The 20,387-nt window shown below is 41.4% G+C and overlaps 2 protein-coding genes across 3 annotated transcripts in view; both read right to left on the bottom strand.

Moving 5' to 3' along the window:
• The window catches only part of LOC113171686, a 76,329-nt gene that overhangs the window by 46,361 nt on the left and 9,581 nt on the right, over positions 1–20,387 (bottom strand). The window lies entirely within an intron of this gene.
• LOC113171869 lies at positions 2,417–19,177 on the bottom strand. The gene is made up of 4 exons (XM_026374608.1): positions 18,676–19,177; positions 15,947–17,931; positions 3,056–4,589; positions 2,417–2,643 (listed from the first exon to the last, which is right to left on the bottom strand). The coding sequence occupies exons 1-4, from the start codon at positions 18,749–18,751 to the stop codon at positions 2,417–2,419; spliced, it is 3,822 nt and encodes a 1,273-aa protein (XP_026230393.1). The 5' UTR covers positions 18,752–19,177.

The raw sequence follows: 20,387 nt of genomic DNA, 5'->3' as shown, positions 1-20,387 counted from the left end.
TGGGTCACTTTAACAGGAACTCTGTTAAACTGCTTCATTTTGTCTGTAACAGCACTTTATGGTCACAACAGGCGCATCACACCACAACAGACGAAGAAGAAGAAGAAGAAGAAGAAGAAGAAGAAGAAGAAGAAGAAGACCATGGACACACACACTATGGACAAAGTCTCTGTATTGTCTCATCTGAACCACAGCCGTACAATAGTGTGTCTTGGCATAAACTGGTCCACGTTGTGTGTGTGTGTTGACTCTTCTCTGTCCGGACTCGAGGACCTTTGTGGGACACAGTGTCATTAAACAAGTGCTGCCTCTGTCTGCATGTTGGAGCTGCAACAACAGAGCTTTTGTCAGAGCTGACGTTCGAACCAGTCGTCCAGAATCACCCAGTTGTTACTCACCCACCCTGTCTCCCTCTCTCTCTGCTGCAATCTGCAGCGTCCATTCTTCCCATTGTCACCTGAATGCTACTAATCTGTGTCATATGCAGCAGAGATGGTTTGAAACAATTGGAGTTAATCAGAGACTGAGGAGGAGTCGTCCTCTAGGTTGGAGCTGAATGAACAGTTTGTGTTGAACCACATGAGAACAGAGAATAATGATCAAATTACAACTGACTGATCAGTTTTTACTCCTTCTGCAGCATCTCTCCGCTGTGCTGGTTGAACAACACACTGAATCCAAAAACACTTCAACCCAGCTGCTGTCACTCAGTTAATCCACATTATGAACATGAGATGATTCAGTATGAAACTGACCTGGACTCATCAGCTGAGATCAGCTCCAGCAGTCCCACAACCCTCCAGAGGACAAGATCCACTTGCAGCATGTCTCTGGAGAGCACTCGTTACACCTTTTAAAGAAATCTCTAATATCTTGGCTAAATCTTAAAGAGAACAACCTTTTCTTCAAGAACTAGTTCTCACAGAACCACAAACAGCAGCTACGTTCTCTGACCACATGGTGGCGGTAGAAGCACCAGCTACAGTAATCCTGAAGGTGGCAGTGGGACCTGCTGGAGGCTCCTACAGCGTTTCACCTCTGGTTTAAAGGCGTCTTCAGCTCTAGATGGGAAGAGGTTAAAGGTCTTCAGTGACTGATGACTGAGAATCTCCACAGAGTCCTCTGTGTCTATGTGATCAGAACCCTGCAGCAAATCAAATATCTACTAAAAAGATCCAGAAGGAACATTTTCATTAGTCTGGAGCTTGTGGCTCCGTGGAGCTGCTTCCCCGTAGTGATTGGTTACAGATGAAAACAACAAGTGAAGCCATGACACCTTTGTACCTGAAGAAGGTGGCAGTGAGGACGAGGACGGGCTGAGTCTGGTTCTGGTGGATAATGTGCTGTGTTGTTATAGCACAGTAGAAATGAAGATGAAGAGTGAAGAGGCGTTCACGTTTACCTGCAGCAGGTGAATCCACAACATCCACTCAGACCTGTGTTTGTGGGTCATTGTACATTTTATCCTTACACCTGATGTTTAGGTGTGATGATCCTCTGATCAGAACAGCTGTTGTTATCACTGTCCTCCAGTTCTAGGGCTCAGAGCGCCCTCCTCTGGACCACACGGGGGACTACTCCAGTCTGTCAACTTATAGACAAGTTCTAATGTTTTACAGTCGATTTGAATGAAAAGTGACTACACAGTCACAGAAAGGTTGTAAAAGTGGAAACGATTCCAGCAGCAGCATCTTCTTCAACAGACAATAAGAACTAATTACACTCAGTGATAAATTTTAAAAACACAAAGTCCAGGAGGACAAAAGTCAGCTGCAGAACACAAAGAAGACAGAGAGACAACAGACAAGAAGAGCTGATGCTGACTAAAATGTATTTATGATTTATCTTAATGATTTCCTGGATTCATCATATTAATATTGGAACAATGTAAACTGGGTGCAGGGTGTCACAGGATCATCACAAATTAACACCAAGTCTGCTAAGTTAGGAAACACGGCTGATTGTGAATCACCTGCTTTGGTGCAAATGAAAGTGACGACAGTGGAGCACCAAAAGCAAGACAACCCCCAGATTATACATGACCAGTATCAGAGTGAGAGTCCTACATAAAGACCAACGAGTCCGTGTTCTGACCACACTGTCAGAAACAGCTTCTATTAGAGTGACACACGAGCCCGACATCCTCTAGTACAAAATGTGCTCACAGTCCAACATGGTGGAACTCAACTGACCAGAGAACACCAGAATTGGAAGGTACAGTAGCCGCACAGTGTTTTCTTACAACTGAGAGCAAGTTCACCCTGAGTAAAGATGTGAAAAGTCTGGAGATCATCAAGTATGACCAAGAGGGTGGTGGGACGGTGATGGTCTGGGGAGACATACTGTTTCCTTGGAGGGCTTCACAGACCTCCTTCTCATAGCCTATAATACCCCGAGTGCTGTGAAGTACCAGGATTTAACTCTCAGAGAGGTCAGCAGACCCTATTTTGGTGCTGTGGGCCTTGGGTTTCTCCTGGTGCAGGATGATGCCCAGCCCCATGTAGCCAAGTGTGTAGGCAGTTCTGGGATGTTGAAGGTACTGATGCCACTGACTGGCCCTCATGTTCCCCTGTGGGACACTATGCATTGATGCATCCTGCGCCACCAAGTACCACCACAGACTGTCCAGGAGCTCTGATCCACCTGTGAGAGGAGATCCCTCCCATCACGCGAGTCATCAGGAGCATGGCCACAAACACTTCTGAGCCCCTTAAGAACTGATGTGATGAAATTCAAACAGCTCGTATGAGCCGTGATTTGAATTGTTCACTTTGATTCTACACATAGCTCTTCATGGATTGATGATTTCTGCTGACCGCTGAACTTAAAACTGAAATTAAGAAATTAAACACTGTAAATTAGTACATTTTAGATTTATGTAGATTTCATATGTGTTCTCTTCATTTTTAGCAGAGTCTATTCACATAACTGGACAAACTGTGTATTCTGCGTTCTTCTTCTTTTTCCTTCACCAAATATTTAAACAAACTAAACTTTAAACTGATCTGATCATAGAAACTAATTCAATGCAGCTCACTTTAAACAAAATGCAAACGAACAGCGTGAGATGGGAGTAGTTCCATCAGGTAGGACGTTCGGAGAGTCCATCCTGGCTTGGACTCAGATTTCTCTCCCTTCATAAGCAGGTCAATATAATCATGAGAGGAGAGAGGATCTGGCCTCAGGTCTATGTCTTTCAGTCTGTTCAGGTTCTCAGCAGAGCTCTCAATCTGTCTCGTCACCTCAACCTGCACACGATTATGTTCAACCCTCAGTGTATCGAGCAGAACCTGATAGAGCTTTTTCACCGCCTGTTTCTCTTGAACCTCCTGATATTCCCACCGGTACTTCTGAATGAAATGTACGCTCCAGGAACATTTGCCTGAGCACACGGTACAGGACCCATCACTGTCTGCTGTAACACAGTTTTTACCACCATCACCATGAAGATAGTGACACGTCACATGACACTGCTGACAGTTGGTGAAGAGGTCTTCAACATGAGGAACAGGAACTCGAACAGGCTTTTTTACACTAATGTCAAACTCGAAATTCTCAGTTGTTATCTCTGCTTTATGTTCTATCATTTTATCTGTTGTCTCTTTTATCTCCCCAAGCTTAGCTAAACCGTCTTTAATCTGCTTCTGCAAACTCTCCACTGTCTCCTCGAGCTGCTGTCTGTCTCTGAGGACTTCCTTTGTCAGTGTCAAGTCTTTACTGTCCATGAGATTCAGAGCAGCAAAAAAGAACTTCTTCATGTGTTTTTTTCCTATTTCCCAAAACAAATGATCCAAACTCACATCTTCATCTGAGTCATCATCACCATCTGAGCTGTCTGCTGCAGATTTGTTGTCGGTAAACAGAGCTGAGTTATTGAATTTGTAGTGAGCTGGCAGACCGTGTTCTGTTTTAGGACATGGGACACCTGAAACATTGATCGCCTCTAGAACAGGAGGATGTTGACCATCTGCGAAAGTCACCAGAACTCTGATGTTTTCTGCCACATCTTTACCAAAGATGGAGAGAATTGAATCAAACACATATTTCTGTGTTGGTGTGAGTCGAGCTAAAGACGACTGAACTACAAAACACACAGCATCAATTTCACTGACGCCATCGTTAGAAGAGAAGAGATCACGAAGCTGTTCTACGATCATCCTGTCTCTGTCTATGCCTCTTGTATCTCCAAACCCTGGAGTGTCAACGATGGTCAGTGAGTAATCTACTTTAAATCCCTCCTGATGGTTGATTTTATACACAGTCACTTCAGACGTCTGGTTTTCAGTTTGTGATCTTAACTGATCCTCATTAACTAACTTGAACCTGAAATCGTCCTTCCACTCGACACTAACAGTGTAGTTAATGATTCCATTGATCAGAGTCGACTTTCCTGATCCAGTCGCTCCAAGAAGAATTATTGTTCGATTCCGTCTCTCACTTTCTTTACCAAAGTTAAACCTCCGACATCCATCGACGTCCACAGCTTCTTCTTGAAGACGCAGTTTGTAAACTGAGGGGGATTCAGAATTTATCCTTTCACTTCTACGTCTGAGAACTTCTGCAGGTCGTGAACATTTAGTTGTGCAGACATTGACAGTGACACTTTCTTTGCTTATTCCAGCTTCACCACAGTCACATCTGACCCTGACAACATATTCCGTCTCTGACTGAAGCCCTGAAATAACGGCTTTTCCAGCTCCTGACATCGTTTGTTTCCATTGCAGATCTTCTTCTTTCACCCCGTACTCCACGATGTAGCTCAGAATGTGGACGTCTTGTCCGAGCTCAGCAGGTTTCTCCCAGCTAACTGAGATCTCACATGAGTTTGATCTAACTTGAGGTTTTCCAGGAGGACTGCATGGTAAGGTTTTAATGGAACCGCTGACTTCATTAGCTGGTCCAACACCTGCTGAGGTCTCTGCTCTGCATCTGAACTTATACTCTGTGTTCAGCCTCAGATTGTTCACTGTGACGTCTTCAGATTTTGATGCTGTCTTTTTCTGCCATCCCTCCTCTCCACTGACACAGTGTTCTACAGAGTAGGAGGTGATGTTCTCTGCTCCGAATCTGGGTGGAGAGATCTTCAGAGTCACACTGTTGTGGTTTATGTCACTGACTGTCACAGCTTCAGGCTTTGAATGAGGCTCAAAGTTCTCATTGACAGGAAATCCGTCTTTATAAAGACAGATGTTTGAACCTTTCTGTGTCTCATTCTTCAAACCCACTGTCAGGAACTTCATGTTCTTGTTCTCCTTGTTGGCCTCTGCAAAATCAATGAAGAGCTTTGCTTTTTTCCTCAGTTCATTTGCTGCTTCGTTCGAAAGATACCATTGTTCCTTCTCTACATCACGAGTATGTGGATCTTGAGGGTGGTCTGGTTCGGTTTTTCCTCTTAAGTAGTCTGATACAGCTGAGAGGTACGGTTCAGGACTTCCCAGTGAGGTGAAAATATAACACACAACATGTTCTGCACTGAGAATTTCTCTGTGCAGATGATTCTGAGATGGGACGATCTTGGTGTTTTTCATCATGTTGGTGTATGATTTTACAGTGTAGATTTCTCTGTCTTTACAGTCCATCCACTCGTTCAGGTTTTCACTGTTGAAAGGAGAAGAATGTCTCTTCTTCAGGATCTCTGCCAGCACAGCCTCCTCTTCTCCTCCTCCTCGGATTGATGGAAGTTTCTTTGCCAAATTCCTTTCTCTTTTTCCCAATCTGTGGGAACTGCTGTGCAGTTGTTGTTCTCAGTGCATCATTGCACCTCATTTCCAGATCACTGAAGTCCTCCAGGACTCTCTGAGCTTCCTGAACTAAACCTATACTGATCTGATGGACAAGTTCAGCAGCAGTAGAATCTAAACTTGTCAGCGGCAGCAGCCAGACCTTCACTGGTACAGCGTTTTCTCCATTAGCTCCCAGTAGTTTGGGCAGACTTTGGTAGACTTCTACAGCGTCCTGATAGGATGTAGGAGGTTTCTGAAGGGAAAAGTCTCCAAAGAATCTGCAGGAGAATTTCTCAACATTTGCTGTGTCCTTGTCTTCCATTTTCAGGGAACCTTCACCCTCTACTGGATAGCAGGGAATCTTCTTGATCATCGCCTTTAAGTTGCCCTGAATGTCTTGATGACTTTCGTTTTCAGAAACCTCACGGTCAAAGACAAAGAAAGCTTGAGCTCCGTAAAGAACAGCTGTGACCACATGTGTTGCTAATCCTTTATCAAACACATAGGGATGCTTCACGTTTCCTCCTCCAAGATGATTCATCGACAGCTCCTGGACCTTTGTAGTAGCCTTGTAATTCAGTGTTACTCTGGCCTGATTTCTAGAGGTTTTACCATCTTTCAGGTATTTGCCAGATCCATCAACTTTAACCAGTCCAGATAAGAAACTTGCTTTAAGTGATGCTTCAACATTTAGTGCTGAAAATTTGTCCTCACTGTAGTTCTGTGGTCTTTCTGCTACGTGTTTTATCAGGTCTTCACGGTCCCACAGAGTCATTCCTGTAATTAAAGAAGGAAAAATTAAGTTTTGTTCAAAAGTTACCAAATGTTTAGTAGAAGTCATCGTCAACATCTAATGTGTAATGGGGCTGCTGTTACCTCGAATAGTAATTCAGATTCTTACATTAGTAGAAAGAAGAACAAAATCAAACTGCTCACTGTCTACAGAAAAAGGTCTTGAAAGCTAAATGTTACTGAAGCTAATGGAACGGGTTAGCTTGAATATGGTGTCATAACTGAAAATGTGGTCGTGATGCATCAGGTGCCTTCACATGCGATTCCTTACCAGGAATGAGTAAGTCTTTACGGCAGTCGTACAACATCCCGGGGCCAAACGGCCGTCCGAGTGCTGCCACTTCCATTGTCTCACTGGAATCCGAGTCCATCACCAAGTCTGAAGTGAAGAAAATGTTAGTTTACATCTCTGAATCCTGTTTAACCTATTTATCTGTGTGCCAGCCACAGCGGTAGTAGTCACACTCTTACTGACCCAAAACACTGTTAACTCAGCCCAGGACTTCATCAGAGTGAAATGTGGAAGGTTTAAACTGATTAATCACCAAACTTTAACTCAAATGAACACTTAAACCTGCTGAAGTGTAATTTACTTTAAAAATCTCTCTTCTCATTTCTCTGATACTTCACAGAAACAAACAGGATCCAGACCTTCGAAGGTTCATGACTTAAAGTTATTTTACATGATTCTTCAAAAGAAGAAAAGTTGATATATTAGGATTTAACAGCTTAACATGAAAACATAGAAACGTAAACCATCAATAGGTCGACTCACTGTTCATCATCACAGAACCCATTATCTAACACATAAAACAGGATAGTCAAGAAAATAAGTACAACAAAAGCGGTGAGGTGTGTCAAAGTAAGTTCTTCATTTGTGAGTCACATCAGTGACTGAACAATTTCACTCTGTGATTTGCACGTTTAGAGAAACTGAAGAAACTGCTCTTGATCTTATAACTGTAGAACTAGTTTCTTCCTCTGTATCAGAGTATTACATTGATAAGTGTCTGTACCTCCACAGGTCCACTGCAGGAAGTGCTAACAGCTAATTCATTACATTCAGTCATTTAGCAGACGCTTTTATCCAAAGTGAGTTACAAGGGTAGGCATGTTAAGCGTCTTGCCTAAGGACCCCAAATGGAAGTAGGCCACAGCTGGGACAGGCTCCCACATGGAAGAAGATGATCTTACCACTACACTAACCAGCCACTGTCAATCAGACACTTTGATTTGACCCAACACAAACAAATAACTAAAAGTACCAGACTTGAGTTGTCTCTTCACTGAATCCATGGGAATATTTGATTCGTGCTAACCTCCATAGTTTTACTTTTGATCATTAATATAAACAAGACAAACAAATCCAACAATACAATGAACCATGTCAGCTGAATTATTTTACTGGCTAAAGCTGTGTTACCCTGAATTAGTTTGAGGATCAGGACCCTGTAACCTGCTGATCTGAAATAAATATAAACACAGGAAACCCTGAAGCTAAACAGCAGGATTGTACTTACTGTGCCAAGGTGTTTGGTCCACTGGGGCTATCCTGTGGTTTCTGTTTATAGATTCGCTCTGAGGAATAAATTCCACCTGATTCCCAAAGAAAAGAAGCACAGGTGTGAGCTGTCCGGAGATGGTACAGTACAGATATGCAGCTGGGAAAACCAGACAGATCAGTCATGTAGTCTCTAGAATGGCTTTCAGTTCACATACTTGTCAGGAGTTCATACAGGTGCAGGTGGATCTGGAACAAGAGTAGCAGCATGAATCAGAGCTGGAGCAGGAGTGGGGACCAGAACTGGAGTGACCCCGGAACAGGGGATGGTTCAGCAGCAAAGGCAGGAACTGAATGTGGAGTTGCAGCAGCAGAAATTGGGTCTGGAGCAGCTGCGATGGTTGGAACTGGGAAGATAGCAAGGTTTGGAGCTGGTTCTGTAGCGGAGGCTGGAGCTTAGGCGTCAGCAGAGGAACGGGGGTGAAAACACCCCTGAAATGTCAGTAAACTGGTTGCTATCAGGGCTACAGACTTAGAGTCCAGTCACAATGTAGGTACTTGTTGTAGATGGAAATTATTATAGAGGTAATATATGATGAAGCCTAAAAGTTATTGTTAAAATTTGAATAAGTTTGAATTGAGATGATAATGAAGAGGATGCAGAGTTTATTTATGGAGTTTGTCTTCTTTTAAAATAATAGAAATATGTTAAGATTAGTGTTAATGTTCCAGACAGAATTACAGTTTGTTATGTAGAAGACAGTAATATAGTCTGTGATAAAACAGGGAATTCTCTGAATGTGTTCAGTAAAGTTCACCCTGTAATGAATTAGTTGTGTCTGTTAATGTCCAGTAGCAGAGTTCTCACCGCGGTAGCTTCATTCTTCATAAAGACGCCACAGAGTGAAGTCTGTGTCCGACATCTTTAGTGATTTTCTCCCTTTTCAGGTATTTAAAACCTTTCTAAGTTTTGTATATATTAACAATAAGCAGGAAATGTTGATTTAAGTTTGTTTTCTAATGTTAGTAACTGTTCTAATAACCGTGTGCACGATATAGTTTGTTTATGCAGTGATGGAAGTAGCATTAAGCTAGCAGGTACAGTGTACGTTCATTGTAATAACGAGTGAAACTGTGTGTTGTATGAGTAATGTGTTGATAAATGTAAATGTGAAATGTTATGGATAACACATGAAGAACGTCTACATGGATAGAAAGTATAAGAAATGGAGTTTATTGCATGTTTGGATTTAATGTAAGTTATTACAGACGTAAATCAGAGTGTACAGAGATGTTATCACCCAGGTTATAGTCGGTGTCAATGTGCATGGTTAGCTCTACACGTGTGTTTATTAAAACATATTAATGTTACTGTTACTATATGTATTCTGACAGTGGTCAAGAAAAATGTTGTTTAAAAGTAATTTAGCAGTTAGATCTGCCAGGATAAAGGGAAATTTAACAGGATAATGTAGACGTTAATTAACATGGTATTCTGTGTATTTCTTTTATGGTTGCTACTGTAAAAAAGGATAATGAGTCACTGGACTGATCATACAGTTGAAAGAAAAAGTATGTGAACCTGATCTTCTTCTAACTCACAACAATACAAAAACACAGTCTGCTGAAAATAATATTACACAAACATTATATGTTTTCATGTTTTTATTGAACATAACATGTAAACATTCACAGTGAAGGCTAATGACTTCTCGAAGAGCTAATTGGAGCCAGGAGTGAGCCAATCTTGAGTCCAATCAGTGTGATGATATTGGATGTGTTGCTGAAAGCTGCCCTGCCCTTTAAAAACACACACCAGTCTTGGGTTTACTGTTGCAGCATTGTTGCGACTCTCCCTAGGCGTGGTCTTCCTGTAAAGATGACTGCAAGAGCACAGCGCAGAATGTTGAACGAGGTAAAGAAGAATCCTAGAGTGTCAGCTAAAGACTTACAGAAATCTCTGGCACATGCTAACTTTTTTTGTTGAGACATCTAGGAGGACACCACAGAGGAAGCCATTGCTGTCCAAAAAAAAAATACGCACGTTTGAAGTTTCCAAAAGAGCACCTAGATGTTCCACAGCACTACTGGCAAAATATTCTGTGGGTAGATGAAACCAAAATTTAGTTGTTTGGAAAAAACACACAACACTATGTGTGGAGAAAAAAAGGCACAGCACACCAACATCAAATCCTCCTCCCCACTGTAAAACATGGTGGAGGGAGCGTCATGGTTTGGGGCTGCTTTGCTGCCTCCGAGTCTGGACGAATTGTTGTCATTGATGGAAAAATGAATTCCAGAGTTTATCAAGACATTTTCCAGGAAAACGTAAGACCATCTGTCCCCAACTGAAGCTCCACAGAGGATGGGTGATGCAACAGGACAATGATCCAAAGCATACAAGTAATTCAACAAAAGAATAGCTTCAACAGAACAAAATACACCTTCTGGAGTGGCCCAGTCAGAGTCCTGACCTCAACCCGATTGAAATACTGTGGCATGACCTCAAGACTTCAGGAGGACAAAAACTGAGGTCCCTCCACTGTACATCAGTGGGGACGGTGTTAAGAGGGTGTCAGACTTCAGCTTCTTGGGGGTCCACATAGAGGAGGATTTAACCTGGGGAGAACACACCTCTGAGCTGATAAGAAAGGCCCAGCAGAGACTGCACTTACTAAGGGTACTTAGGAAGAACAACATCTCCCAGAGAGAGCATCCTCACGTACTGTGTGTCTGTGTGGTTCAACAGATGTACAGTGGCTCAGAGGAAAGCTCTCCAGAGAGTGATCAAAACAGCACAGAGGATCACTGGTTCCCCTCTCCTCCCTCTAGAAGAACTTCACAGTTCCCGGTGCCTCAAAAAAGCTCAAGCCATTCTCAGGGACACTACACACCCTGGACACTCTCACGTTGAACTGCTGTCATCAGGGAGAAGGTTCAGATCCATCAAAACTAGAACTGACAGATTTAAGAAAAGTTTTTATCCCATAGCAATAACTTCATTAAACACTGTAAAGAACGGACTATAGGCACCAGTATCTATCTTTATCTTTAAGAGAGTGATTCACACCAGACATCCCAAGAATATTGCTGCACTCAAACAGTTTTGTGAAGAGGAGTGGTCCAAAATTACTCCAGATCGTTGTGCAGGTCTGATCTGCAACTACAGGAAACGTTTGGTTGAGGTTATTGCTGCCAAAGAAGGGTCAACCAGTTATTAAGTCCAAAGGTTCACATACTTTTTCCACCCTGCACTGTGAATGTTTACATGTTATATTTAATAAAAACATGAAAACATATAATGTTTGTGTACTATTATTTTCAGCAGACTGTGCTGTACAAAACTCCACATAATCCCAAAGGGTTCACATACTTTTCTTGAAACTGTATGCACAATCTGTGTATAAGGAACACAATTTGGGGAACTAAGACAGATGTGTTCTGAAGTAGAATGGAATGTCAGTAGACACATATTGTGGAAAATGGCTGCTTCTATGTTCGTTATGTTTTGGGAAATGATTCTGGATAAAGACGCCACAGAGTGAAGTCTGTATGCGTCATCCTCCTTGATTTTCTCCCTTTTCAGGGTGTAACATACTCACAACTGATTCATTTCTCATTTTTCTCATTTGTTCTACATCCATTCATGTAAAAGTAGCTGAGCTTTTCTACCCTTTTGTTGTTCCTTTCCTGACTTTTCTAAAATGTGAGCAGGTATTTCACAGAACAAAACAATTTCTCAGCTTCAGTCTTCAATGTGTCTTTGTTCTGTTCACAATCAAATGTAGATTAAATTGATTATTTCACTTTGTTCTGACACAGGATTTAAGCTTTACACATGCTCCCAGCCTTTTTGGAAACAGGGTGAGAATATATATTATACTATAAACATATTAGAAACCTGACTTAAAGAAGTTTTTAGAACAACTTTCAATCAGTTTTCTCCATGTAAATCTATGTAAATAAAGTCTGCAGCAGTAGCTGCTCCTCACTTATAAATCACTTAATAATCAGGCTCCTTCTTATCTTAAAGAACTCATAGTTCCATATCTTCCAAGCAGAACTCTCTGTTCTCAGACTGCAGGTTTACTTGTGGTTCCTAGAGTTTCCAAATGTAGAATGGGAGGCAGAGCCTTTAGCTACCAAGCCCCTCTCCTGTGGAACCAGCTCCCAGTTCAGGTTCGGGAGGCAGACACCCTCTCTACATTAAAGACTAGACTTAAAACTTTCCTTTTTTATAAAGCTTATAGTTAGAGATGGATCAGGTGACTCTGAACCATCTCTTAGTTATGCTGCTATAGCTTAGTCTACTGGGGGACCTCTACTGATAAACTGAGCTCCTCTCCTCTCTCCTTTCTCCTCTATCCATTCTAATTCTACCATTGCATGTCATTAACTTTGTGTCTTCTCTCTCCTGTAGTTGTGTTTCCTCCTCTCTGTCTCCCTCTCTCTGTTCTCCTCTGCAGGTTTCCTCCTTCTTGGAGCTGTACATCTCCAGAATCCAGTTACTGGTCCTACCAACCTGCCCAATGTTCTGCTGCTTGTTGTTGTCTTTATTGCCTGCTGTTCTTTTCTCTCTCCTCTTTCCACTCACCCCAACCAGTCGAGGCAGATGGCCGCCCACTATGAGCCTGGTTCTGCTGGAGGTTTCTTCCTCTAAAGGGAGTTTTCTACTGTTGCCTAAAACCTGCTCAAATGGGATTGTTGTTAGGTCTTAAACCTTAAACACTGTAAAGTTCCTTGAGACGTCTGCTGTGATTTGGCACTATACAAATAAAACTGAATTAAAATTTAAAATATAATTTAATTTAATCCTTAATTTTAAAGTTAAGTTTCATTGAGATCCAGACTCCCCTTTAAAAACACAGTAGGTAAAAGTTAACAAAGTGAAAGTTTCATCCTTTCTATAAGTGACAAGACCTGTGAAGGAGGCAGGTACTGTACAGTAAAGGAGATTGAAACACTGATTACACCTCTGACACTTTTACACAGTTCAAGAGCAAATATCACAGTTTTTTTTTTCATGTCCAATTAGAGATTTTGTACAAAACCACTCTACAGGCATTAAGACTGAACCAAGATCGACTATAGAGTAATAGCTTAAAAAACAAAATAACCTCAGACTGAGAAGAATTAGAATTAGAAACCAGACTTCCTTCAACATATATACACATAAGCTCCAGTAGCACCAGACACTGTTTAATTCAATTTAAAATATTACAAACTTCATTATTTTAAGTGAATCTACACAAAATGTATCCAGATGTCTCCTCAATATGTGATAAATGCCAAGTTTACAAGCAACATCAAGTCATACCTTCTTTTTGTGTCTTTTGCTCTGATGTTTTCAATACTGTCTCTGCTCTGATCTTTAACCAAATATTCTACCTGTCATCTTCTGTAACAACAAACCTGTCAGCAGAGGAAAGTCCAGGAAGAGAAAACTAATTTATTATGAATCATTAGATGAGTGTGAGCAGGAGGATAATATCTAATTTACTGTAACAGGAGACAATGAAACTGTTCAACTTTAATTATCATTTCCAAAACTTCACAAAATTAAACTTTGTAGTAGATAAAAATGATAAAACAGTGTATAAACACAAAAAGGGTAGGATGGGAGCAATGGGAATAATAGTATAGTCATTTAAAATATGTATAAAAAAGGTAAAATTCAATTTCTATTACAGGTGTGACAGAAGAAAACACTCAAGACAAATTCTACTTAATAAATGAACACATGTTTTATTTAATATGAAAAATGGGAACATGCTATAATACCTGAATTTAAATGATTTATAATATTTAATCTGTGAACTGAAGAAAACCAAAAAATCAAATAAAGATCAGAACTATAATCAATAATCAGTCAACAGACACAATCTGAGCCGTTCAATAGGAAAAATGAATCTGTTTGTTCAAAGGATCGATCAGATATGTATGATCGTTCATCTCAACAGGAAAGAGCTACAGAGAAACATCTGAGTCGTCTCTTCTTGGACCTGTGCTCTGGACTCTGGACCCCCAGGTCCCAGCAGTCCACGACTCGTCTTCAACCTCTTCTAATGTCACAACAGTAAAAAGCTGTTTACTGAGAACAGACAGTTGGTGATGTAGAGCAGGGATTCAGGGCTGGAACAGAAAGTCTAGACTGTGTTCAGGACTGAACTGATTTTTTTTAAAGAAAACTGATATGAATTCTGGAGATGTTCTACTTGGTCTCACAGTATTGGGACAGTCAGTTCTTTGATCTCTGTGTCAGACTGGCCGTCCTCTTTAGCTTGGTGAAATCTTTTCAGGTCTTACTGAAAGTATATTTCAGAATTTTCTTCTTGGTTCTGTAAAAAAAATCCGCAACACCTGCACCTATAGAAGGTCTAATAATCGTGAACTCTGCTTGTTCTCTCATGTCCATCAGAGACTGAACTCGTTTCTTCCAGCCTGGCTTTGCCTCCTGTTTCTCTCCCTCAATCAACATATCGATGTACTCAGGAGTGGACAGAGGATTTGGCTTCAGAGCGATCTCTTTAAGTCTGTTTAGACACTTGATAGACCTCTCTATCAGTTTCTTCACCTCATCCTGCACCTTCTTATATTCATCCTCCAGTTTTTCAATCAACACCTGAACAGGTGCATTTGCCTTTTTGGCTGTTGGGTATTTTTCTTTCAGCTCTTTCACTGTTCTCTTTTCTTTAACTTCCTTATATTCCCATTTGTACTTCTGACTAAAATGTACATTCCAATAACATTTCCCTGGACACTGAGTACAGTATCCATTTCTATCAATTACAGGACAGTTTCTTTTATCAGCATCATTTGGTATCCCACAGGGATAGTGACAGGTCACACTGCACTTCTGACAGTTGGTGATATAGTTTTCAGTACCAGAAATATCCACCTGAACCGGTTTTGTGACAGTGACTTCAAACTCAAACTTCTCATTTCTGCTGATCTCTGCTTCGTGTTCTTTAACTATTTCTCGTGTCTCTTTTATCTCCTCAAGCTTCACTAACCCAACTTTAACCTGCTCCTGCAAATTCTCAACTGAAACCTCCAGCTGTTGTCTTTCTCTGAGAACCTCGTTTGTCAGTTTCAGGCTTTTGGTTTTTATGAGATTCAGAGCATCAAAGAATCTCTTCATGCTTTTTGTTCCCATTTCCCAAAACAGAGCTGAGTTATTGAATTTGTAGTGAACTGGCAGACCGTCTTTTGTTTTAGGACATGGGACACCTGACTCATTGATCGCCTCTAGAACAGGAGGATGTTGACCATCTGCGAAAGTCACCAGAACTCTGATGTTTTCTGCCACATCTTTACCAAAGATGGAGAGAATTGAATCAAACACATATTTCTGTGTTGGTGTGAGTCGAGCTAAAGACGACTGAATTACAAAACACACAGCATCAATTTCACTGACGCCATCGTTAGAAGAGAAGAGATTACGAAGCTGTTCTACGATCATCCTGTCTCTGTCTATGCCTCTTGTATCTCCAAACCCTGGAGTGTCAACGATGGTCAGTGAGTAATCTACTTTAAATCCCTCCTGATGGTTGATTTTATACACAGTGACTTTAGATGTCTGGTTTTCCACTTGTGATCTTAACTGATCCTCATCAACTAATTTGAAGCGATATGAATCCTTCCATTCGACACCTAGAACATAATTGATCATCCCATTGATGAGAGTTGACTTCCCAGCACCAGTTTCTCCAAGAACCATGATGGTGCGATTCGGTTTATTGGACTCTTTACCAAAACTAAAACGCCTGCACCCAGATACACTGATCTGTTCATCTTTCAAATTAATCTTATAAACAGGAAGAGGTCCTGTCTGAGGTTCCAGCAGTTTGCTTTTATCTTTAACAGCATCAGACACTTTCTCTCTGAATTTTAATTCATCAGGGAAACCTGAACGTTGTGTGGTACCGATATTGACAGTGACACTTTCTTTGCTTCTTCCAGCTTCACCACAGTCACATCTGACCCTGACAACATACTCTGTCTCTGACTGAAGCCCTGAAATGATCAACTCTTCAGCTCCTGACATCATTTGTTTCCATTGCAGATCTTCTTCTTTCACCCCGTACTCCACGATGTAGCTCAGAATGTGGACGTCTTGTCCGAGCTCAGCAGGTTTCTCCCAGCTAACTGAGATCTCACATGAGTTTGATCTAACTTGAGGTTTTCCAGGAGGACTGCATGGTAAGGTTTTAATGGAACCGCTGACTTCATTAGCTGGTCCAACACCTGCTGAGGTCTCTGCTCTGCATCTGAACTTATACTCTGTGTTCAGCCTCAGATCGCTCACTGTGACTTCTTCAGATTTTGATTCTGTCTTTTGCTGCCATCCATCCTCTCCACTGACACAGTGTTCTACAGAGTAGGAGGAGATGTTCTCTGCTCCGAATCTGGGTGGAGAGATCTTCAGAGTCACACTGTTGTGGTTTATGTCACTGACTGTCACAGTTTCAGGTTTTGAAGGAGGCTCAAAGTTCTCATTGACAGGAGATCCGTCTTTATAAAGACAGATGTTTGAACCTTTCTGTGTCTCATTCTTCAAACCCACTGTCAGGAACTTCATGTTCTTGTTCTCCTTGTTGGCCTCTGCAAAATCAATGAATAGCTTTACTTTCTGCCTCATTCTATCTGCTACTTCTTTAGAGGCGTACCATTGTTCCTTCTCTACATCACAAGTATGTGGATCTTGAGGGTGGTCTGGTTCGGTTTTTCCTCTTAAGTAGTCTGATACAGCTGAGAGGTACGGTTCAGGACTTCCCAGTGAGGTGAAAATAAAACACACAACATGTTCTGTACTGAGAATTTCTCTGTGCAGATGATTCTGAGATGGGACGATCTTGGTGTTTTTCATCATGTTGGTAAAAGACATTAAGGTGTAGATTTCTCTGTCTTTACAGTCCATCCACTCGTTCAGGTTTTCACTGTTGAAAGGAGAAGAATGTCTCTTCTTCAGGATCTCTGCCAGCACAGCCTCCTCTTCTCCTCCTCCTCGGATTGATGGAAGTTTCTTTGCCAAAGTCCGTTGGAATTCCATCTTGAACTCAGAGCACATGTCTTTAAAGGTTTGAATCTTTTTCCCAATCTGTGGGAACTGCTGTGCAGTTGTTGTTCTCAGTGCATCATTGCACCTCATTTCCAGATCACTGAAGTCCTCCAGGACTCTCTGAGCTTCCTGAACTAAACCTATACTGATCTGATGGACAAGTTTAGCAGCAGTAGAATCTAAACTTGTCAGCGGCAGCAGCCAGACCTTGACTGGTACAGCGTTTTCTCCATTAGCTCCCAGTAGTTTGGGAAGACTTTGGTAGACTTCTACAGCGTCCTGATAGGATGTAGGAGGTTTCTGAAGGGAAAAGTCTCCAAAGAATCTGCAGGAGAATTTCTCAACATTTGCTGTGTCCTTGTCTTCCATTTTCAGGGAATCTTCACCCTCTACTGGATAGCAGGGAATCTTCTTGATCATCGCTTTCAAGTTGCCCTGAATGTCTTGCTGACTTTCGTTTTCAGAAACCTCACGGTCAAAGACAAAGAAAGCTTGAGCTCCATAAAGAACAGCTGTGACCACATGTGTTGCTAATCCTTTATGAAACACATCGGGATGCTTCACGTTTCCTCGTCCAAGATGATTCATTGACAGCTCCTGGACCTTTGTAGTAGCCTTGTACTTCAGTGTTACTCTGGCCTGATTACTGGAAATCTTGCTGTCATTTAGATATTTAGCAGATCCTCCAACTTCAACCAGTCCAGATAAGAAACTTGCTTTAAGTGATGCTTCAACGTTAAGAGCTGAAGATTTGTCCTCAATTGATTCAGAGGCAACTATTTCAAAATCATTGTAGCTCTGTGGTCTTTCTGCTACGTGTTTTATCAGGTCTTCACGGTCCCACAGAGTCATTCCTTTAATTAAAGAAGGAAAATTCTGTTGAACTTCTAGATCCAACCAGACATGAGAAAGTGTCAGCTAAGATCCTCACACCAAGCTACAAAATAATCTCAGAAACTAAGATTAGAGTGTTTGTAACGTTTACCATAGTGTAGCATCCCTTTTCTTTTAACAGCAGACTGTATATTCTTCTCTGAGATTTTATGTTTGGAAACAATATTCTGAAATTCTTTGACAATTTCCAGATGCAGCTTTTCACAGATTGGTGAACCTCTCCCCAACTTAACTTTGACTCTCTAAGGTTTCCCTTTTTAAAACTATCAATAGGTTTCATTGCTTAATGCTGTCATTTATGTACAAAGTACCAATGTGGTTCTAGTGCTAGTAAATTAGCATTATGAATCCTTGAACTTTTTGGGATCAGGGAATACTGAACTGTTATTTTATTGGAGCAGAATGAAAAAATAATATATTTATTTAAAATATTTAACACTCATACACACGTACTGAGGCTTCCACCTGCTGCTCCTGAAATTGAATTTAGTAATACTACAGCACATGAAGGCCTCCACTATCATCTTAATACATCCCTGAACTCATTTTCCTTTCCCCCCATAATATACAACACACTGACACTGTGTTCAACATGAAGTAATCATAGTATAATGTATTACTCTAATGAAATTGCATTGGGTTGCAGCAAGAAATGGAAAAGATTTTTGGAAAAATCTGTAAAACTTTTACATTTAAATCCTTACCAGGGACAAGTGAGTCATTACAGCAGTCATACAGCATTCCAAGGCTGAATGGCCGGCCGAGTGCCGCCACCTCCATCGTCCTTTTGGAATTAGACTAACTTGGCTTGTTAGTTTACTTCTCTGGCTCTTCTGCTGTCTGACCCTGTATGAAAGGAAACATAAAACTTTAAAGATCAACGGAGAAATCAGCTGGTAGAAGATATAGAAATTTTATCTGTATAATTATAGCTACATAATTGTAGCTGTTAGGAACTGCTAACAACTGAATCACCTCCTTTGGATGAGGACAACTTGACAAAATGTAACAAGTACAGGCAAAAACTGGGCCCAAATATATTTGTATATTGTACTTACATTAATGGTTTTGTGGTCTTCTGAGGCTCTTCTGAGGTTTTATGTCTTTATATTGTCCCTGACATACACGCAATAGGTGAATCATTAACCGAGGAAGTGCAGACAGTTATCAGACAATAAAGAAGCAATGAGAAAGTCTGAGTTGAGGAAAACGTCTTTTTAAAAATGTTTTAACACTGTTTTATTTTTAGCTAAATCTCCCTCATTGGTGATAAATGGATTTCTGCTGGTCTAACTATTCAGATGACGGTAAACTGAAACATTTTACATTCAATTACAGACAAGGCTGTTCATCTAGGGCAGTGCTTCTCAATTATTTTCTGTCACCCCCCCCCCCCCCCCCCAGGAAGAACTACCCCCCGCAGCACAGTATATCTAGTAGCCAAGCCAAGCGCTGCATAACCTTCATCATATTTCCTTGTCTTAACTTTTGAGCGACTTTCGTTTCTCACATTACCTCTCTCTCTCTCTCTTTCTCTCTCTTTGTTCACTACACTTCAAACCTCCCGCTCTGTGCAGTGCGCATACACGCATATTCAAGTACAGCCAAAAAGCATGTTTCCTGGCGTCACATGCGCCCCCCCCTAGCATCGCAGCTGAGCTGGGGAGTTTACCCCAGCTTTTATGCCTCTCACCATAGGCAACTCTAGAGTGGAAGAGGGTCCAACCTCTTTTATGTAGTGGGGTTCTAGAGCTCAAGCTGTGCGTGGAGGTGAGCCAGACTATCTCTAACTGGTACCTCACAACATTCACAAATTCAGCCTCCTTCCCTCTAGCAAAGGGACATTCCATGTCCCAATAGCCAAATTCCTTGTCTAGGAATTTGGCTATTGGGTAGGTACCCTCCCACGACTGCCATTCAATCCACATTACACGGGCCCCCTATAGTCCTTACTGTGGGTGGTGGGCCTACAGTAAGGTGGGCCCACGTTGCTCTTTCAGGCTGGACCCATTAAAATACCATTAGGGTCCTGTGAGTGAGGGCCTGGCCACCACGTGTGCGTGCCCTAACTCCAGATCTGGTTACAGGGTTGGACTCTGGTGAAGTCAATCCAGGCAATATAATGTAATGGAAAATTTTATGTTTGGGTGAGTCAGTGTCAGTGTTCAGTAACCTGCTTATCTATCTGTACCAGGGTACAAAGTGATAGGAACTATTAGATGTAAAGAAACTCAGGCACATTCAGTTCCCACTTTGCCAGATAACGTGTTTTTGTTCTGGTAGGTTCCAAATAAATATATACCACATAAGGAAAATGTTACTGACTGCAGCCAGTGAAGATAAGACAGACAAGAGCTACAGGCTGGGTGTTGCTGAACTGTATGTATAGACTGTGTGTGACCTTTAACCACAGAAC

Source organism: Anabas testudineus, chromosome 17 (assembly GCF_900324465.2).
Source record: "Anabas testudineus chromosome 17, fAnaTes1.2, whole genome shotgun sequence".
Classification (NCBI taxonomy): Eukaryota; Metazoa; Chordata; class Actinopteri; order Anabantiformes; family Anabantidae; genus Anabas; species Anabas testudineus.
Note: the sequence above shows the minus strand (reverse complement) of the source record. Positions and strands in the feature narration are given on the sequence as shown.